The sequence below is a fragment of the Patella vulgata genome, chromosome 3 (assembly GCF_932274485.2).
Source record: "Patella vulgata chromosome 3, xgPatVulg1.2, whole genome shotgun sequence".
In the NCBI taxonomy this organism is placed as follows: Eukaryota; Metazoa; Mollusca; class Gastropoda; family Patellidae; genus Patella; species Patella vulgata.
In genome coordinates this window covers 70,062,994-70,079,866 of record NC_065881.2, presented here as the reverse complement: position 1 = coordinate 70,079,866, position 16,873 = coordinate 70,062,994, and the positions used below count along the sequence as shown (strand labels likewise).

The following is a 16,873-nucleotide window of genomic DNA, read 5'->3' as shown; positions in this document are numbered from 1 at the left end:
GATGCTATGGGACAATATACCTTTAATTCTGACTAACGGAGAGTGATGAAACTTAGTGTATAGTTTCACTACCAGGTATTTCGAAACCTGACTAAGTTTGATCGTGAACATTTTATGCTTAGAGAAGCACAGATAATCAGTTTGATTTGAAAAGGAAAAATGTGCAATTAATTGATATGTGTCATCTGTTTATTTTTAAGATTTCGGCAGAGGACATCAGCCTCACTGTTGGCTTGTTCAAACGAAGTTAAACACTGGTATTTAGCCCGTACATGAACAATCATCCAATAGTGCTGAGGGAAACTCAAGTAATATGTCAGTACAAAATATACATATTGTTTTATTTGTGTATTCATTAAAAAAAATTAAATTATCTAATTACTATACACATCTATGAAAACCTTATCATATTTGTAATTTTATCCTTATAAATTTGATATAGAAGTGGATGACTACAGTTGTGTATCCTAAGTACCAGTGCGTATATACTGTTTTCTAAATGTATTTACATGAATAACCATAGTGATGAGTAAAATAGATAGACCCACGACTAAGCCTACAATATTAATGGGGCTCACTTAAAACACATTAATAAATGGAAAAAAAACGTTCATAGGCCGAGACTAATGAAACCCTAGCGTCAAATTTATGTTCCCTGGCCATATTAGATATTTATGGCTAATGCATTGTTATGAATTTGACCCGGATCAAGTCAAGGAGTTAGGTTGGGTTTGAGATTAACAATTGGGTTTGAGATTAACAATTAAATAAAGAGCGTCTCTCGTCGGAATCATATCATTCTCCACTGATTATGTACTTATATTTCAATAGAATAAACTAACTGACTGGAAACTCACTTGCAATGGTCTGTAACAAAACGGGTGTAACAAAGGTTGCAGAACACCTTTCACATATACATAAAAGAAAACCCAGCATTAATACCGAAAAGAGTAAGAGTAAAAATGATAAAAACGAACTTGTCGGCCATCTTTGCAACTTCTGGCCAGTGATTGCAAACTGATTCATTATTTATACCACATATGTCACAGCAAGATGGTTTCACTGGCATAGTCATAATCGACACGACAGAACTTCTACGGAGGGATGCAGGAAACACCTTATCCATTGACCTTTGTTCAGATTTTGCGTTTTTATACTTTCGAATTATGAGAATCTTTAAAAATCGTGGTATGGTAGCACTTGAACTCCTGCTGTGAATGAAGAGGGTAATCACATTTCCTATGACTGCTAAAAAACTCATTCCGATTAATAACGTCACATAAATCACTGAAAGAGAATAATGTATTGTTTTAATCGGCACTGAACATCATCACATTTGGTCGATAAATGATGAAATCAACAATGTCTGTAATCAGAAATATCGTGCGTAGAAAATATGAGGGTTTAGTATCTATTGCCACATATCCCTGGTCGAGTTGTATTCACCATAATCACAATCAGTAACGAGGGTGTTGCTGAAACGGGACGGGCGACGGAATGATTATCAGATGGCAGTACATTCAGACACGTTTTACAAAGATATTTACAATATACCTATGGCCATCTTGTATCTTATATAATTCCATAGCATATTATATAAGTAGGCCTATGTATTAACAAAATAATGATTGCAGACTGGACGTCTTAATATGGCGAATTTAGATACAGCCGTCTTGTGATTCATAAGTAGTTGTTTGCGTTATCTAGTATAATATGCGGCATCAAATTTCCATAAACTATGCCTATTTTTCATCTTATGATCACGAATTAATATTTACCGATAAATGTTATAAATATGGAACCTGTAATACAACAGCAATAGCATTTGGGGGGGGGGGGGTGAAACCCGTTCCACTTCTTAGCAACACCCCCAATACCGATTACATATGTCCATCGGGTTGAAGATGAGGTCCAGACTAAAAAAAAATGATGCCTGTATTAGGACTTGTGCATAAGTAAATTTATGATCGGTTCGACCCGACCGTCTTTTAATGTTGTATTTAGGTGGGGTTGGGTGGGATAGAATTAAAGATACATTATGGGAGATAAGATAAAGAGATGGCAGTTCTCGCTATAATAGTTAAAAACTAGATAGTGTAAAGGTAATTTGCTGAAAATTTCAGTCAAATTGATCCACTATGAGCCGAAAAAGAAACCGGTGAAATTTTTGCATAGTCTCGGTTATCATTACTAAAAGCATTAATATAAACAGCATAGTCTCGATTATCCACTTTTTCTGATTTAATTATCTTTGGCCGTTAGCGGCATATAGGAATCTAATCCAGCCTACATCGAAGGCTAGCCTTGACATCGAGAGTTTATTATGGTCTGGATAAGTTAATTAATGTCTAATTGATAATTTAGATAACATTTCAGGCCTAAAGAAAGACTTGTAATAAGCAGATTTTGCTCTTGCATAATGCATGTTTAACCGAACTGATACATTTTTAAAAAAAATAAAACACTGAGCTGTTATTGATACATCACTGATCAGTGACTTAAATGCTTAAACGAATTACCCAATACTTCCAAATACCACCTTATTTGAATAACTAACATAATACTGCAATTATATATTTAAAAAGTCTATTAATTTACAGAATTAGCAAAATGTTAAGGATAATCTGCAAAAATCTATTTATAGTATCTGTACCCAGTAGTTGAAGCGTCTGAGTCAAGCCAAATAATGACCAAATATCCCCAATACTGAAAATTCAACCACCTACTACATTATTATTATCCAAAACTGACAGAATTGTGCGATTTCTTCAATATCAATGATTGCATTCCTATATTAAGTGCAAAGATTTGAAATATCTATAAATAATTTATTTCCACAAATAATTCTGCTGGTATTCAAATAAGTGTACCGCTTTCTAAGAGTCTCTGCGTACGCGATTAATTTAAACACTATTAATTCGGTGTTATCCTCGGCACTATCAAGGTCGTTTCCTCCTAAATGAAGTATCAGATGACTTGGTTTTTCGGAACGAACTTTCAACTCGAATTTATGTACGTGTCTAGATTTGAGAATAGAACCGCCAGAAACACCAAATAAACATAACTTGAGAAACAGCTTTTCTTTAAGTTTAAATTGGTCCATTGTGTGTTCTTTTGAATAAAGCTGTCCAATCTTGCGATGTGCGAAGCTCCAAGAATAAGAGTTTTTTCTTGCATTTCAAGATGGCGGTCTAAGTAGGTCACTGACAGCGTGGGTACCATAGTAGAACTTGGAACTAAGTCATTTACTGGAGCTTCTATACTAAATTTAAAACTTACTCAGGTAAACCACCGGGTTTCCCAAATTAACGATCCAAGACTTTCTCCAAGAATTTTAAACAAATATCCAAATATGCGTAAATTATGAGGTGATCGGTAACACAATATAAAGCTGGCACATCCAAAGCGACTTACTAATGACTAATGAGCTTAGATATACCAGCGAGGGTCGACTAAAGCTTAAGCCCCGCCCACATGTGATCACCGGTGATCACGTGTTTACTTATCATTGTTTTAACTATTGAGTTATACACTTGCCGATAAAATGTTTTATGTACATAAATGATTTTTATACTCATTTTGAGATAATATTGGCTCATCATTTTAAAGAAATGGAATAATTTCTGATAGTATGGGTTAAACATTATGCAAGAGCTAAATCTACCTATTGCAGGTCTTTCTTTAGGCCTGAAATGTTTTCTAAATTATTTATTAGACATTAATTAACTTATGTACACCGTATTAAAAAGATTAGAACGGTTCAGCCATATTTTGATTTAATTGAGAAATGGAGGAGCGAGATTTAGCTTCGAACAACCAGTACCGTGATTGCAATTTGTGTACACGTCTTTTCACACCTTCAAAGGCTAATATCTTAATTTTATATAATTGAAATATGTTAGTTTTTCACAATAAATCACGAGACCCGATGTGTAAAGTGGTAGTCTTGATACATGCATTAATTTATAAACTCACCAAAATACGAGATGCTGTCTGATGTCTTTGGTAGATAATCATCAACGACACCCAGGAAAACTGTTAAGGATAACAACACTGTTATTGCAACTGTTAACTTTTCTCCACTCTCCGAGGGTACAAGAAAGCTAACTCCACACAGAAACGAGATTGCTGCAATAGGCCCAACTACATTTAAAAGATAAAACGTTGACTTCCGTTTCAGTTCTAGGGTAAAGTCTGACTCGGTCAGTTTGTTATTGGGATTTCCAAAAATGGAAAATTTCGATTTGGTAACACTGCTTCCCACGATATCAAACTGACCGTTAGGGGCTAAAAGATGGTCTGTGACAACTTCTGTTTTATTAATTATAATCTCATTATCAGCAGTCATCCAGGGCATAACAGTTACTGAGCATGTCTGATAATCTACCGGAAACATAGTTACATCAACAGTACAACTCGTAGTGAAAGTAAAGCCTGGTTCCCAGTCAATGTTACCACTATGGTTAACATACACTCGTAGATTGTCGCCTCCAAAAATTGCATCCTCATCAATTCTGTAGAGAATAACAAATATATACTTATTACGTAAGAGTAAACAAGGTTTTAACAACAAAATGGTGCTAATAGGATTCTGTCTTACATCCTGTCGAATGATTTTAATTCCTAATTCGGATATAATTCAAACTGCAAGGTCCTAATAACAAGAATCCTAAATCTGCATGGGTACAATGAAATCAAACCCTGCAAATTAAAACAATCAACAAAAACAACGAATATACATACGAATTAGTAGCTGTCAAATCAGGAATCCATATATCTTTTTGGAGAACATTCATTTCTATAATACCACCATAGTTGTCTGGATTCCACGTCAATTTTTCATCTACCCATGTCTTCAAACAGAAAATGGGAATAACAAGAGATACGATTAAGGCATTAGGTTCTATAGAATGGTTGATCCTTACCAGTAGAAAGAAACTGACACGCGGACTCTATATATGCATACTCCGAATGGTCACTGCCGTCGTGTTAAATGGAAACTCGAGTTGGACCTTGCCGTTGCGTGCTTACAAAGATTGTGTCTAGTTTCCACGTGTTTCAGATATGTAGAACCAGAAACTGTGATATTGTATCACGTGGAACGATAGGCATGACCTTTTACTGCCGGACTAATAGCACAATTTCAAGTTTCAGCCGAGTCAACTGATTGAAAATTTGTTAGTGACGATAACTCCATTGTGTTTTGGACTTTCCTTTTGCTATTATGTACAATTTGAAGCTAACTTTTGAAACTCGTGAACATTACTTACAATAACAAACCATCCTGTGGTTCTCATAACTTGTTCACGTGAATTCTGAAATAAAACAGAAATAGTCTGTAGTTGTAGGATCATTTACTAAGGTCATCGGTAGACAGGCTGTTGTAAATACTGCTTGAATGGAGCACGGATACAATAAACTATAACAACGTGAAAAGCTCTAATTATTCTTGACTGTATTTTTTTTTCTCACGCCACTCTTTTCGTAACGATTCGCCTTTTCGAAAACTATTTGGCAGAACGGCACTGGCTCTAGCGATGTAATCGTCTGAAATGCCCCTTTACTTTGTACAGACGTACACAGGGGCCGACACTCATCCGTTTAGCCAGTAAAATTTACAGGGAGTTCAAAAGCTTCGACAATGTGCCGACAGACGCGTTCTTGAGCGTACATGTCATGTATAGAGTTCCCATCACAGCAAACAAGAGAAGTCCCTGAAGAAAATCAAGACCCACACCTATCTCACCCCTCAGCAAGAAGAAGGAATGGTATTGATGCTAGACCACGTCAAGTAGTAACACATAGTAGCGACAATTTTCAACAGGCTCAAAGTTCTGGAATACGCTTCCCACCCAAGCCAGTCCGAGACACTCCATGAACTGTTAAACCAGATTGTAAACAGTTGCTACTACGTTCACTTCATTCGCGCATAGTTTGAGCCCAATCTGGTTAAAATACAGATCTATATTTCGTTTCGTTTTTATACTTTCGAGGGCCTACACTACATGAAGATCTGACCGGTTGTAGCGATAGGTCGCGTCAGAGGTCATACGACCAACTTTTGACCTATGATGTCAGACATTTGATTAACCAATCAGCATTGATGTTACTAGTGGATTACCCACAGTTCCGTGCAAAACACGTCTAAAGCTCGCCGTTACAGGCCATTTCATTGGCCAATACCTCACACCATCCAGAACACGTCAATGATAACAACTCTTCCAGATCCTAGCGTAATAAAGACAAGTAAAACGAAATTTTGAACTATAAAAAACGAAACGAAGTAGGATCTGTGTTTTAATCAGATTGGTTTGGGCCCGTATAGAGGCCATAAACATATTAGCCTTCTGTGCATGTTTCTAACGTTTAGTTATTAACTTCGATTATCATATACATGGACTTGTTATGTGTAGATTTAGATATTTCGATATGCACCATATTATAGTGAATACCCGTTAGGGGCCCAATAGTATCAATATTCATTGCGGTGGAGTTGTGTAACCATGAATTTCTTACCAGTTCAATTAAACGACTTAAAAACAGTTGAATGTTAATTTCTGTTTGTTCTGATTGATTTAATTTCGGACGAACCATGGTTGAGTAATTTGACGTTTTGAACAGATCTTCTTTTAATCTGTACACATCATCAAATGTATAACACGAAATAGCTGAAATATAATACGTTATTATCAGATAACAATAATTGTTAATATAGATGTAATCATTCTTTGTCAATTTTGGGCGATTGTGTCATAACATAACAGTTCCTCCCTATTCTTAAGTTAACATTTTATCAAGAACACCCAAGAAAAGTTTAGTTAATTCACCCAAACCATGTACATGATAAACGTCAAACCAAGTCTTAAATAGCTTGGAATATTCTTAATGCCAATCCATTCTGGATAAAAAGGAAAAAACGTCACAAATTGCAAACTGGAAGATAACATTAGTCTTTCATTTATTCTTCCAGTTCTGGCTTCGTATTTGTCAAGGCCACAGAGAAAATGGCCTCAGACAATTATTACTATTATGATTAAAGCGACACTGAAATTGTATTCCAATATATTATGCTATTACGTCTATAACATATATCAATTTCTAAATGTCGCTCAAAGATAAAATTGGTTATATGTATTTACTAGAACCGATCGTAACAATAGCCCGAGGACTACTTTACGACTCGTCGTAACAATAGCCACTGCTTAATGTTAAATTTGTCCCTTTTCCCAGTGACTGAAGTTAACTTTTGTGCGAAGAGTTCCACATTTAGTTAGCGTGCCAGGTACAGTTCCAATAACGGTTATTGTATAGTACGGTACACGCAGCTATATAATATGGATTGTAATTGTTATCGTCGTTAAAAATATCAAATAGTTCACTATTTTAGATATCATTAACACTGCTATTTATGTTACGTATTGAGCCGAAGGCTGCTTTCGTAATCAATATCAGCTTAAGCTATTTTAATTGGCAATTAAGTTGAAACTAGTGCTATAGTTTTAAATTATTTATGGTTGGGGTTAGTTGTGTAGCTAATTAAACTGTTTATGTTATTATAAGTGTGTAGATAATTATAATTATTTTATATAGAGATGCAGCAGTTATGAACCCGCAACGCCTCGACTGTTATCAGGATCTTGAAACAATGAGGTGTACAAGTTAGAATGACTAAAAACGCTCGAATGCATTACAATGAAGATATCGGTTCATCCTTGGCTTTATTCCGGATTGATCGCAGGGTGTGTCTTTAATATTATATTACAATCATAATCCAGGACGTTATGGTCCGATATACGCGAACCTTGGTACTGTAGGATTTTACACTATTTGCGTACAAGGAGCGTTAATTTTGTCGGGCAGTTTCGGTCTGATTTTCACGAAATTCGAACTCAACTGTCATTAGTTGAACACTAATATATTTAAACATTTTTTAAAATTAGATTTTAAAAAAATGGGAGCTCTAGAGGGCCACAAGTTAAAACGTGACTTTTCGTACAATCAGCGAACATAATACAGGATGTCACAGGATATGCGCGAATATCGACAGGAACCAAGGTCTTTGGGATATAAACACATATGTTAAATTTCATCAAAATCGGACCAGAATTGTGACCTCTAGGGCGTCCACAACCTTGATATTACATGCTTTAACATTATTTACGTACAAGGAGCGGTAGTTTCGGTCTTAGTTTCACGAAATTCGAACATAACCATCATATGGTGAAATCGGATAAAAATTGCTGAAAACGCGATTTTTCGTACAATCAGGGGCGTTAATCCATGAAGTTACGACCCAATACATGCCAATATCAAAAGGAACGGAGATCTTTTGGATATAAACCTATATAAACTCGGATAAAAATTATGACCCGTGTGGTGTCCACAAACAAATTGTGGACGAACGTCCGGATGGACAGGGCGAGGACAATATATGTGGACGTATAAAACCTGTGCCCTATAGAGAGGGTCCACAAGCTTAAATCCAGACTATTTGGTACAATCAGGTACCATAATCAAGAAAGTTGTGGTCCGATATGTGCGAATATCGAAAGGAACCGAGATCCTTGGGTTATAAACATACATTTTAAGTTTCATCTAAATCTTATACACATTGTGACCTCTAAGAGTGTCCACAAGCTAAAAACGTGTTTTTTTGTACCACCAGGGGCCATAATCCACGATACATGCTAAAATCGAAATGAACCTAGATCTTTTGGAGATAAACCAATATTTGAAGTTTCGTCAAAATCGGATAAGACTTGTAGATTGTAGCTGGACAGGGGCGACGACAATATACGTCCACATGAAAATATGGGCGTGTAAAAACGGAATGGATGGAGTATTGAACTTGCGAATCCTGTCTATTTGGTATTTGATACATTCTTTACTTATACTTTCAGATGTTCTGCAATACTGGGCCCCAGCACGTAAATGAAATGAAATGAAATTGGGTTTAACGTCCTACTGTTCTGCTCCGAACTGGGCTAATGAAGACGGGCATACGCCATACAGTGTGCTATGAGGGAAATTTTGCCTGGACAGCGGCACTATGGCCTACGTATACCGAATTCCAACTGTCAAGGGATCTTTTACGTGCACGCCAATATATACTCGGGACCTCGGTTTTTCGTCCCATCCGAACGACTACACAGCTGTCCGTGTCAGGCCCTACGTCCTGCATCACTGACAACGGGAAACCACGTCGGGAAATCTGGATAAACTTTCTCGGTCAATGCAGGGATCGAACACCCGACCTCCAGGCTAGCGAGCTAGCGTCTTACCCACTTAACCACCGTGACCCCTCATTCAAAAACAGCCGATTCGATGAGTTACCGGGAACTATTATTAGCGCGCAATGTGAGTGATTCTTCTAAATACGCGAAATTTATGAAGAATCGAGAGTGGGGACGCCATCTTGGATCTTTGTGAAGCGGAAGGATGCATCACTCACACCACAGTGGCCCGCGAGATTTCCCAAAGCGAACGGTAAACCTCTCACTGGGAGCCGAGATTAGAAACGAATGTTATGCAAAAATAAAACACTTAAATCATACTTATTAGTTTAAAACTGGCGTTAATATTTTTTTACGACTAATATCAGCCGTGAGTCAATATTGTTTTACGAACGACCAGTTTGGTCATTTAGGATAGTCAAAGAGCTTTTAAAATAATTTTTGTTCTCTATGCGGCAAATACTGTCCCGATACAATCGAAGTGTTCGTAACGCTCCGAACAGTCACACAAAGGCCCATGCAGCAGCTTTGTCTCAATTGCAGCTTATCCGAAAGGAAAACCTGGATGTTGAGGAAATTGTATAATGATCCTTGAAGAATACTAATCTCTACGGTTTACCCTTTTATATTAAAACCCCATTGCTTCCAACTAATTTTCCAAAAAATATTTGTTAAAACTTATAGCCTATGTCGCGTTCACACGGATTTCAGCAAAGTGGGATATAAATCAGGAACGGAAGGCTGCGATTATGAATATATCATAGCAATCGATGACCCCTATTCTTCAAGCCAAATATGAAAAAGGTCCAGTAGAAACTATAGCCTTTATCGCGTCTACTAGGTTAATCGGAAATGATCCCAATGCTTCACACCAACATTTTACAAAATCTGTTAAAAACTATAGCCTCTATCGTACAAGGCTCAGAAACGGAAAGCTGAAAATCAGTAAATGTTCATCCTCTGATAACCCCAATGGTTCCTACCAAATTTCAAAAACACCCCGTTAAAAACTACAGCCTACATTGTGTTCACAAGGTTTTCGGCAAAGGCGAGTAAAACTTCGTCCGCTCACGACTACAATGCTTCACAACAAATCAGAAAGGGATCCGTACAAAACTATCCGATTGTTGACAAACGGTTTAATGGACAGGATGACGACATAATAATGGGGGCATATAAAAACGACATATTTTGGATATTTCGGAAAAAGTTGTAGAACTTCCGAAAACCATTTAACCTCTAGGTATCAAATGATTTGCCAATAAAATCAAAGTATTCGGGAAGGTCATCAAAAGGTTTCCCTAATATAAGCAGAACTAAACATAATTTAATTCTATTTACACAAACGCGGCGAGAAACTAAAAACTGGAAAGGTAATATGTGTCTAACTTGTCATTCCTTTCCAAAATTGTGGAGAGAGCTGTAAATCTCCGTCTTCAACCCCATATCTCGAAATATGAGTTGTTGGATAAGTTTCAGTCTGCTTACAGACCCCACCATGGCACTGAGACCCCTGTGTTGAGGGTCCTCAACGACCTACAGTGTGCAGTGGATACAGGGAACGTAGCATCTTTGACTCTTTTGGATTTATCTGCAGCGTTCGACACTGTGGACCATCAGATTCTATACAATAGACTTAAAAACCAGTTTTGGATTTCCGGTACACCGCTTTTATGGATCACATCATATCTTAGATATAGACATCAAACAGTTCTACTTGGTGAGGCTAAATCTCTACCGTTTAAACTTGACTGTGGCGTACCGCAAGGCAGTGTTTTAGGACCCATTTTCTTTGTTCTTTATACAACCGCTTTAGGGTCTGTGATCGATGGCTATGATCAGAGGCACTACTCTTACGCCGATGATACTCAACTCATTGGTGTGTCTAGTCCTATGCTAATCAGAAATGCCTTACAAAAAACTACTGACTGTTCGCTGGCAGTTAAACAGTGGATGAAAGCGAACAAACTAAAATTGAACGACGATAAAACAGAGGCTCTTTTAGTAGGTTCATCACAACAACTCAAGTTACTACCTGATCTTAAAATCACCATTGGTAATTCAGAAATAAATTTCTCCAAAAATGTTCGAAACCTTGGAGTGATATTTGATCCTTCTCTGACAATGGACGCTCAGGTTGATATGGTATGCCGTACATGCTACTATCATCTACGCTGTATATGCAACATCAGAAACTATCTCACTGCTGACGCTTGTAAACTACTTGTGAGATCACTTATTTTATCAAGGATTGATTATTGTAATAGTTTACTCTATGGAATCCCACAAGCATTTCTAGCATTGTTCATCCAGATTTTCCGGCGTGGTTCCCCTTTCTCAGTGATGCAGGACAGAGGGCCTGACAAGGACAGCTGTCTAATCATTCGGATGAGACGAAAAACCGAGGTCCCGTGTACACATTGGCGTGCACGTAAAAGATCCCTTGACAGTTGGAATTTGATATAAGAGTAGGCCGTAGTGCCGCTGTCCGGGAGAAATGGGGTTTAACGTACACTCGACACAAAATAGGTCATTTTGGGACTAACACATGGTTAAATTTTATTTCAATAATTCGCTTGCGCGTACGGGTCTTTAGCAGTGGGAGGAAACCACTCCTTGTCACGTACAACCGGGGAATCGAAACCACGCCAGTTGACTCAATGACAGATCTTATGATACAGAGCGCACGTGCTAACCATTCGGTCATCCAATACCCTAGGTCCCTCTACAGGTCACAATCTAGATGAAACTTGATATGTGTTCAGCTCAAAAGATCTTGGATGAATTTGATTTTGGTGTGTTTCGGCCCATCTGTTCCGGAGTTACGCCCCCTACCCTTCATGTGAATTATGTATAATGTTTTTGAACCATCTAGAGGCTACAATTTTTGTCTGATTCAGATGAAAACGAACATCTATGTTAAGAATTAAAAGTAGAAAGGTTTCGCATCACACCTTAGCTTCTGGTCCCTGCGTTTTACCCAGAAAGTGAAATATATATAAAGTTTGAAGATCTTCTGGAGCCCACAATCTAAGATGAAACTGACAATGTTAAGGACCAAAAGATCTCGAATAATTTTGATGTGCATAGGACCCTCCGTTGCGGAGTTAAGCCCCATTTTCCGAAAAATTTGTAAAGTCGATAATGGCTATATTTTAGAACAGACATTTTTTTTTTCAAATTAGTTTGAAGAATTGGGTCATGAGAGGACGAACCTTTAAGATAATCAGCGTTTCACAACCTTTTCCTTCCAGAGTCATGCCGCCTTACGCCAGGTTCCTATGTTCTGATACGTTTCGATACAGTCAACACGATTGCTACGACTGACCTCAATATATGATAAGACCTGATAGAATCACCACGATTACATCACGATTCCAATCGTAGTCCGAATTGTGATAGTTGGAACCTAGCATATGCGGAAAAGTTTGCGACTTGGATAGAGGCTGTAGTTCCTGAATGCGAAAAAGGCTATTAACGGGTTTTTTTTTCACATTCAGTTTCTAGCATTGGAATCACTTGAGAATATTCAACGATCCGTGATCAAACTCATCCAAGATCTTTTAATTCTGAACACATATTTCAAGTTGCCCCCATTCTTCCGAAAACCTTGTGAACGCGAGAAAGGTTAGAAATTTAAACCGATTTTTTTCTAATTCGATGTGAAGCATTGGTCCACTGAAAGGATGGGTCCTATTGGTTTTCCATGTTCTCGATGCATCTTTTGCAAAATGTGGGTGTATCGTACATGGCAGCCGCTTGTTCGGTTTGGTTTAGGGGTTAGCTATTCTGGATTCGATTATTTGATATAAAACAAATTCTTCGCATAATATCTGTAAGATTACAATGTATTGTATATAAAGAAAATAAACTGTATGATAGAATTTTAATTAGATTGCCATGTTAACATTTAAAGACGTCTGTTTTAAAGAAAACCGAATTTAGGTCTTTTCCAACAAATCAAATGTACACGACAAATCGAAGGTACATGGCCAGTAACGTGGACAATTCTTTTACACATTTTAGTAAGCTGAGGCTATGTGTGAAAAGTTTATTGCGTTCATGTGCATTAAAACGATATTATCAAATTATGTGGCAAATAACTCTTCTGAAACCGATCCCCTATCAGTAGATATCATATCACAAACACTGTACAATCCTGCATTTCCCACAAATGTTATTATTACGGCCGAAATAGTTTTAATCTCTGTTTAGTTACAAGCTATTTTTGGAATTTTATACACCATGTACATTTAGATTTGTTTTGCTATGTTGTGTTATGAAAGATAGCTGTAATTGTCTTTGGTCTCTGTAGTAATCTGAGTATGCTTTCTAATTGATCATAATGACCTTTTTGTCGAAGGTAGACATGTACCTCGGAAATAAATATCGTTTTAATTGACCATAATGGTCTTTTCTGTATATAAAACATATATATGGGAATAGACCAACCTTTTATGAATGGTTTATACTGTATTATGTAAACATTTTATGATACAATAACATACTATCTACTTTAATGTATGCAGTTCATGTTTCTTTAGGTTTCCAAATGCAATATACGTGTCCATGGTTTAATCATGAATAAAATATATCGCTGGATCAATAAGTAACAATGAGTATATTGAAAGCGAATAATAACATTTTGTTCTCTAAATATGGTAAATCAACATATCGCTTGTAATAATTGTAATCGGCTTTTAAATTTCATGTTGGAAATGATACTTTTTGTTTTATTCGAAATGTACATGGAATAACCAAACACGGAAACCAACCCCGTTATTTATATGAATAAAACAACTACAGGCTCTTTGATGTTCACAGGGCACGGGATTAACATTAAGTCACCCACCCAGAAACATTAGAGAGAATGAGAGAGAAATGGGGTTTAACGTCCACTCGACACAAACTAGGTCATTTCGGGACTAACATATGGTTTTAATTTTATTTCAATAATTCGCTTGCGCGTAGGGGTCTTTAGCAGTGGGAGGAGACCGGAGGATCCGGAGAAAACCCACGAGGTTGGATAGGCGACCCTACTCCTTATCACGTACAACCGGGGATTCGAAACCACGCCAGTCGACTCAATGACAGACTTTATGATACAGCGCGTGCACGCTAACCATTCAGCCATCCAAGCCCCCCCCCCCCCCCCCGCCAGAAACATTAACTTCGAGGTCAATGGTAATATATATATTGAGGGTCCTCAACGACCTACAGTGTGCAGTGGATACAGGGAACGTAGCATCTTTGACTCTTTTGGATTTATCTGCAGCGTTCGACACTGTGGACCATCAGATTCTATACAATAGACTTAAAAACCAGTTTTGGATTTCCGGTACACCGCTTTTATGGATCACATCATATCTTAGTAATAGACATCAAACAGTTCTACTTGGTGAGGCTAAATCTCTACCGTTTAAACTTGACTGTGGCGTACCGCAAGGCAGTGTTTTAGGACCCATTTTCTTTGTTCTTTATACAACCGCTTTAGGGTCTGTGATCGATGGCTATGATCAGAGGCACTACTCTTACGCCGATGATACTCAACTCATTGGTGTGTCTAGTCCTATGCTAATCAGAAATGCCTTACAAAAAACTACTGACTGTTCGCTGGCAGTTAAACAGTGGATGAAAGCGAACAAACTAAAATTGAACGACGATAAAACAGAGGCTCTTTTAGTAGGTTCATCACAACAACTCAAGTTACTACCTGATCTTAAAATCACCATTGGTAATTCAGAAATAAATTTCTCCAAAAATGTTCGAAACCTTGGAGTGATATTTGATCCTTCTCTGACAATGGACGCTCAGGTTGATATGGTATGCCGTACATGCTACTATCATCTACGCTGTATATGCAACATCAGAAACTATCTCACTGCTGACGCTTGTAAACTACTTGTGAGATCACTTATTTTATCAAGGATTGATTATTGTAATAGTTTACTCTATGGAATCCCACAAGCATTTCTAGCCAAGATCCAAAAGGTTCTTAATACTGCAGCCCGAATAGTAACAAGGACACATAAGTTTGATCACATCCAGAATGTGCTGGCTTCTTTACATTGGTTACCTGCTGAGGCGCGAGTCAAATACAAAATACTAACATTAGTGTATAAATGTCGCAATAATGCAGCTTCTCAATACTTATCTGAACTCTTATATGACTACAACCCTATTAGATCACTTCGCTCTCAAAATAAACAGTCACTAGTTGTTCCAAGATATAATTTGAAGTCATATGGGTATAGGTCTTTCAGTTCAGCTGGTCCTAGATTATGGAACGAACTTCCACAACAGATCAAGAATCAACAAACTTTTAATCAATTTAAATCCGCACTAAAGACTTTCCTGTTTCAACAGTTTTACCAGTAGAGCCATTACAAAAAGCGTTTTGAGCATGTGTCAACATGGAGAAGACGCTATATAAAACTTCATTATTATTATTCTTATTATTAATATTTAAAAAAAAAAGCCCTCATACCTGTTACATACCACAAAAACAAAATAGTAAAGCTTGAAAGATTTCCCCTCTTCTTCATGATCACTCTGTTGGAAATGTTTCATGCATTTGCTTGTGCTAAAACGATTACTATTTCTGTACGCTATTAACAATAAGAATACACTTATTGACTGACCGTTTCTCTTGAACAAAAATAAACAGTTCGATATCATAATTGTGTTTTGCAATGTAAATATTTCATTAAAAACTATCCAATGAACTAACAGAAAAATAATGTCATCTATAGATTAATATATATAGCAATCCCGGTATACGCGCCTGTATTTAATTAATCTCGGTTTCTATCCTTATTGTTATTTGTATGAATATACAATTACTGGATTTTGATTGGTTTATCACCGTTAAAATGAAAGGAAATTCATGTGGTAACCACATGATCAGTAGATAATGTCACATAACTTCATTGTTCTGGGATAATGATTACAATGGAATTGATTTATATGATTTATAAATATCGGAGCGCCCCCCCCCCCCCCCCAACGAAGATTTTGAAAATTTGAAGTCAATTTCCTTGTATATGAGGCCATTTCTGAAGGAAATTACGGTGGGTCGGGTGTTCGATCCCTGCATTGTTCATCCAGATTTTCCGGCGTGGTTCCCCTTTCTCAGTGATGCAGGACAGAGGGCCTGACAAGGACAGCTGTCTAATCATTCGGATGAGACGAAAAACCGAGGTCCCGTGTACACATTGGCGTGCACGTAAAAGATCCCTTGACAGTTGGAATTTGATATAAGAGTAGGCCGTAGTGCCGCTGTCCGGGAGAAATGGGGTTTAACGTACACTCGACACAAAATAGGTCATTTTGGGACTAACACATGGTTAAATTTTATTTCAATAATTCGCTTGCGCGTACGGGTCTTTAGCAGTGGGAGGAAACCACTCCTTGTCACGTACAACCGGGGAATCGAAACCACGCCAGTTGACTCAATGACAGATCTTATGATACAGAGCGCACGTGCTAACCATTCGGTCATCCAATACCCTAGGTCCCTCTACAGGTCACAATCTAGATGAAACTTGATATGTGTTCAGCTCAAAAGATCTTGGATGAATTTGATTTTGGTGTGTTTCGGCCCATCTGTTCCGGAGTTACGCCCCCTACCCTTCATGTGA

At 37.5% G+C, this 16,873-nt stretch overlaps 1 protein-coding gene across 1 annotated transcript; it reads right to left on the bottom strand.

The window, feature by feature from the left end:
- Positions 1–750: 750 nt before the first annotated feature.
- LOC126815828 (neuronal acetylcholine receptor subunit alpha-7) lies at positions 751–15,788 on the bottom strand. Its single transcript, XM_050541803.2, has 4 exons — positions 15,721–15,788; positions 4,744–4,853; positions 3,976–4,514; positions 751–1,287 (listed from the first exon to the last, which is right to left on the bottom strand). The coding sequence occupies exons 2-4, from the start codon at positions 4,794–4,796 to the stop codon at positions 908–910; spliced, it is 972 nt and encodes a 323-aa protein (XP_050397760.1). The 5' UTR covers positions 4,797–4,853; positions 15,721–15,788; the 3' UTR covers positions 751–907.
- Positions 15,789–16,873: the final 1,085 nt, after the last annotated feature.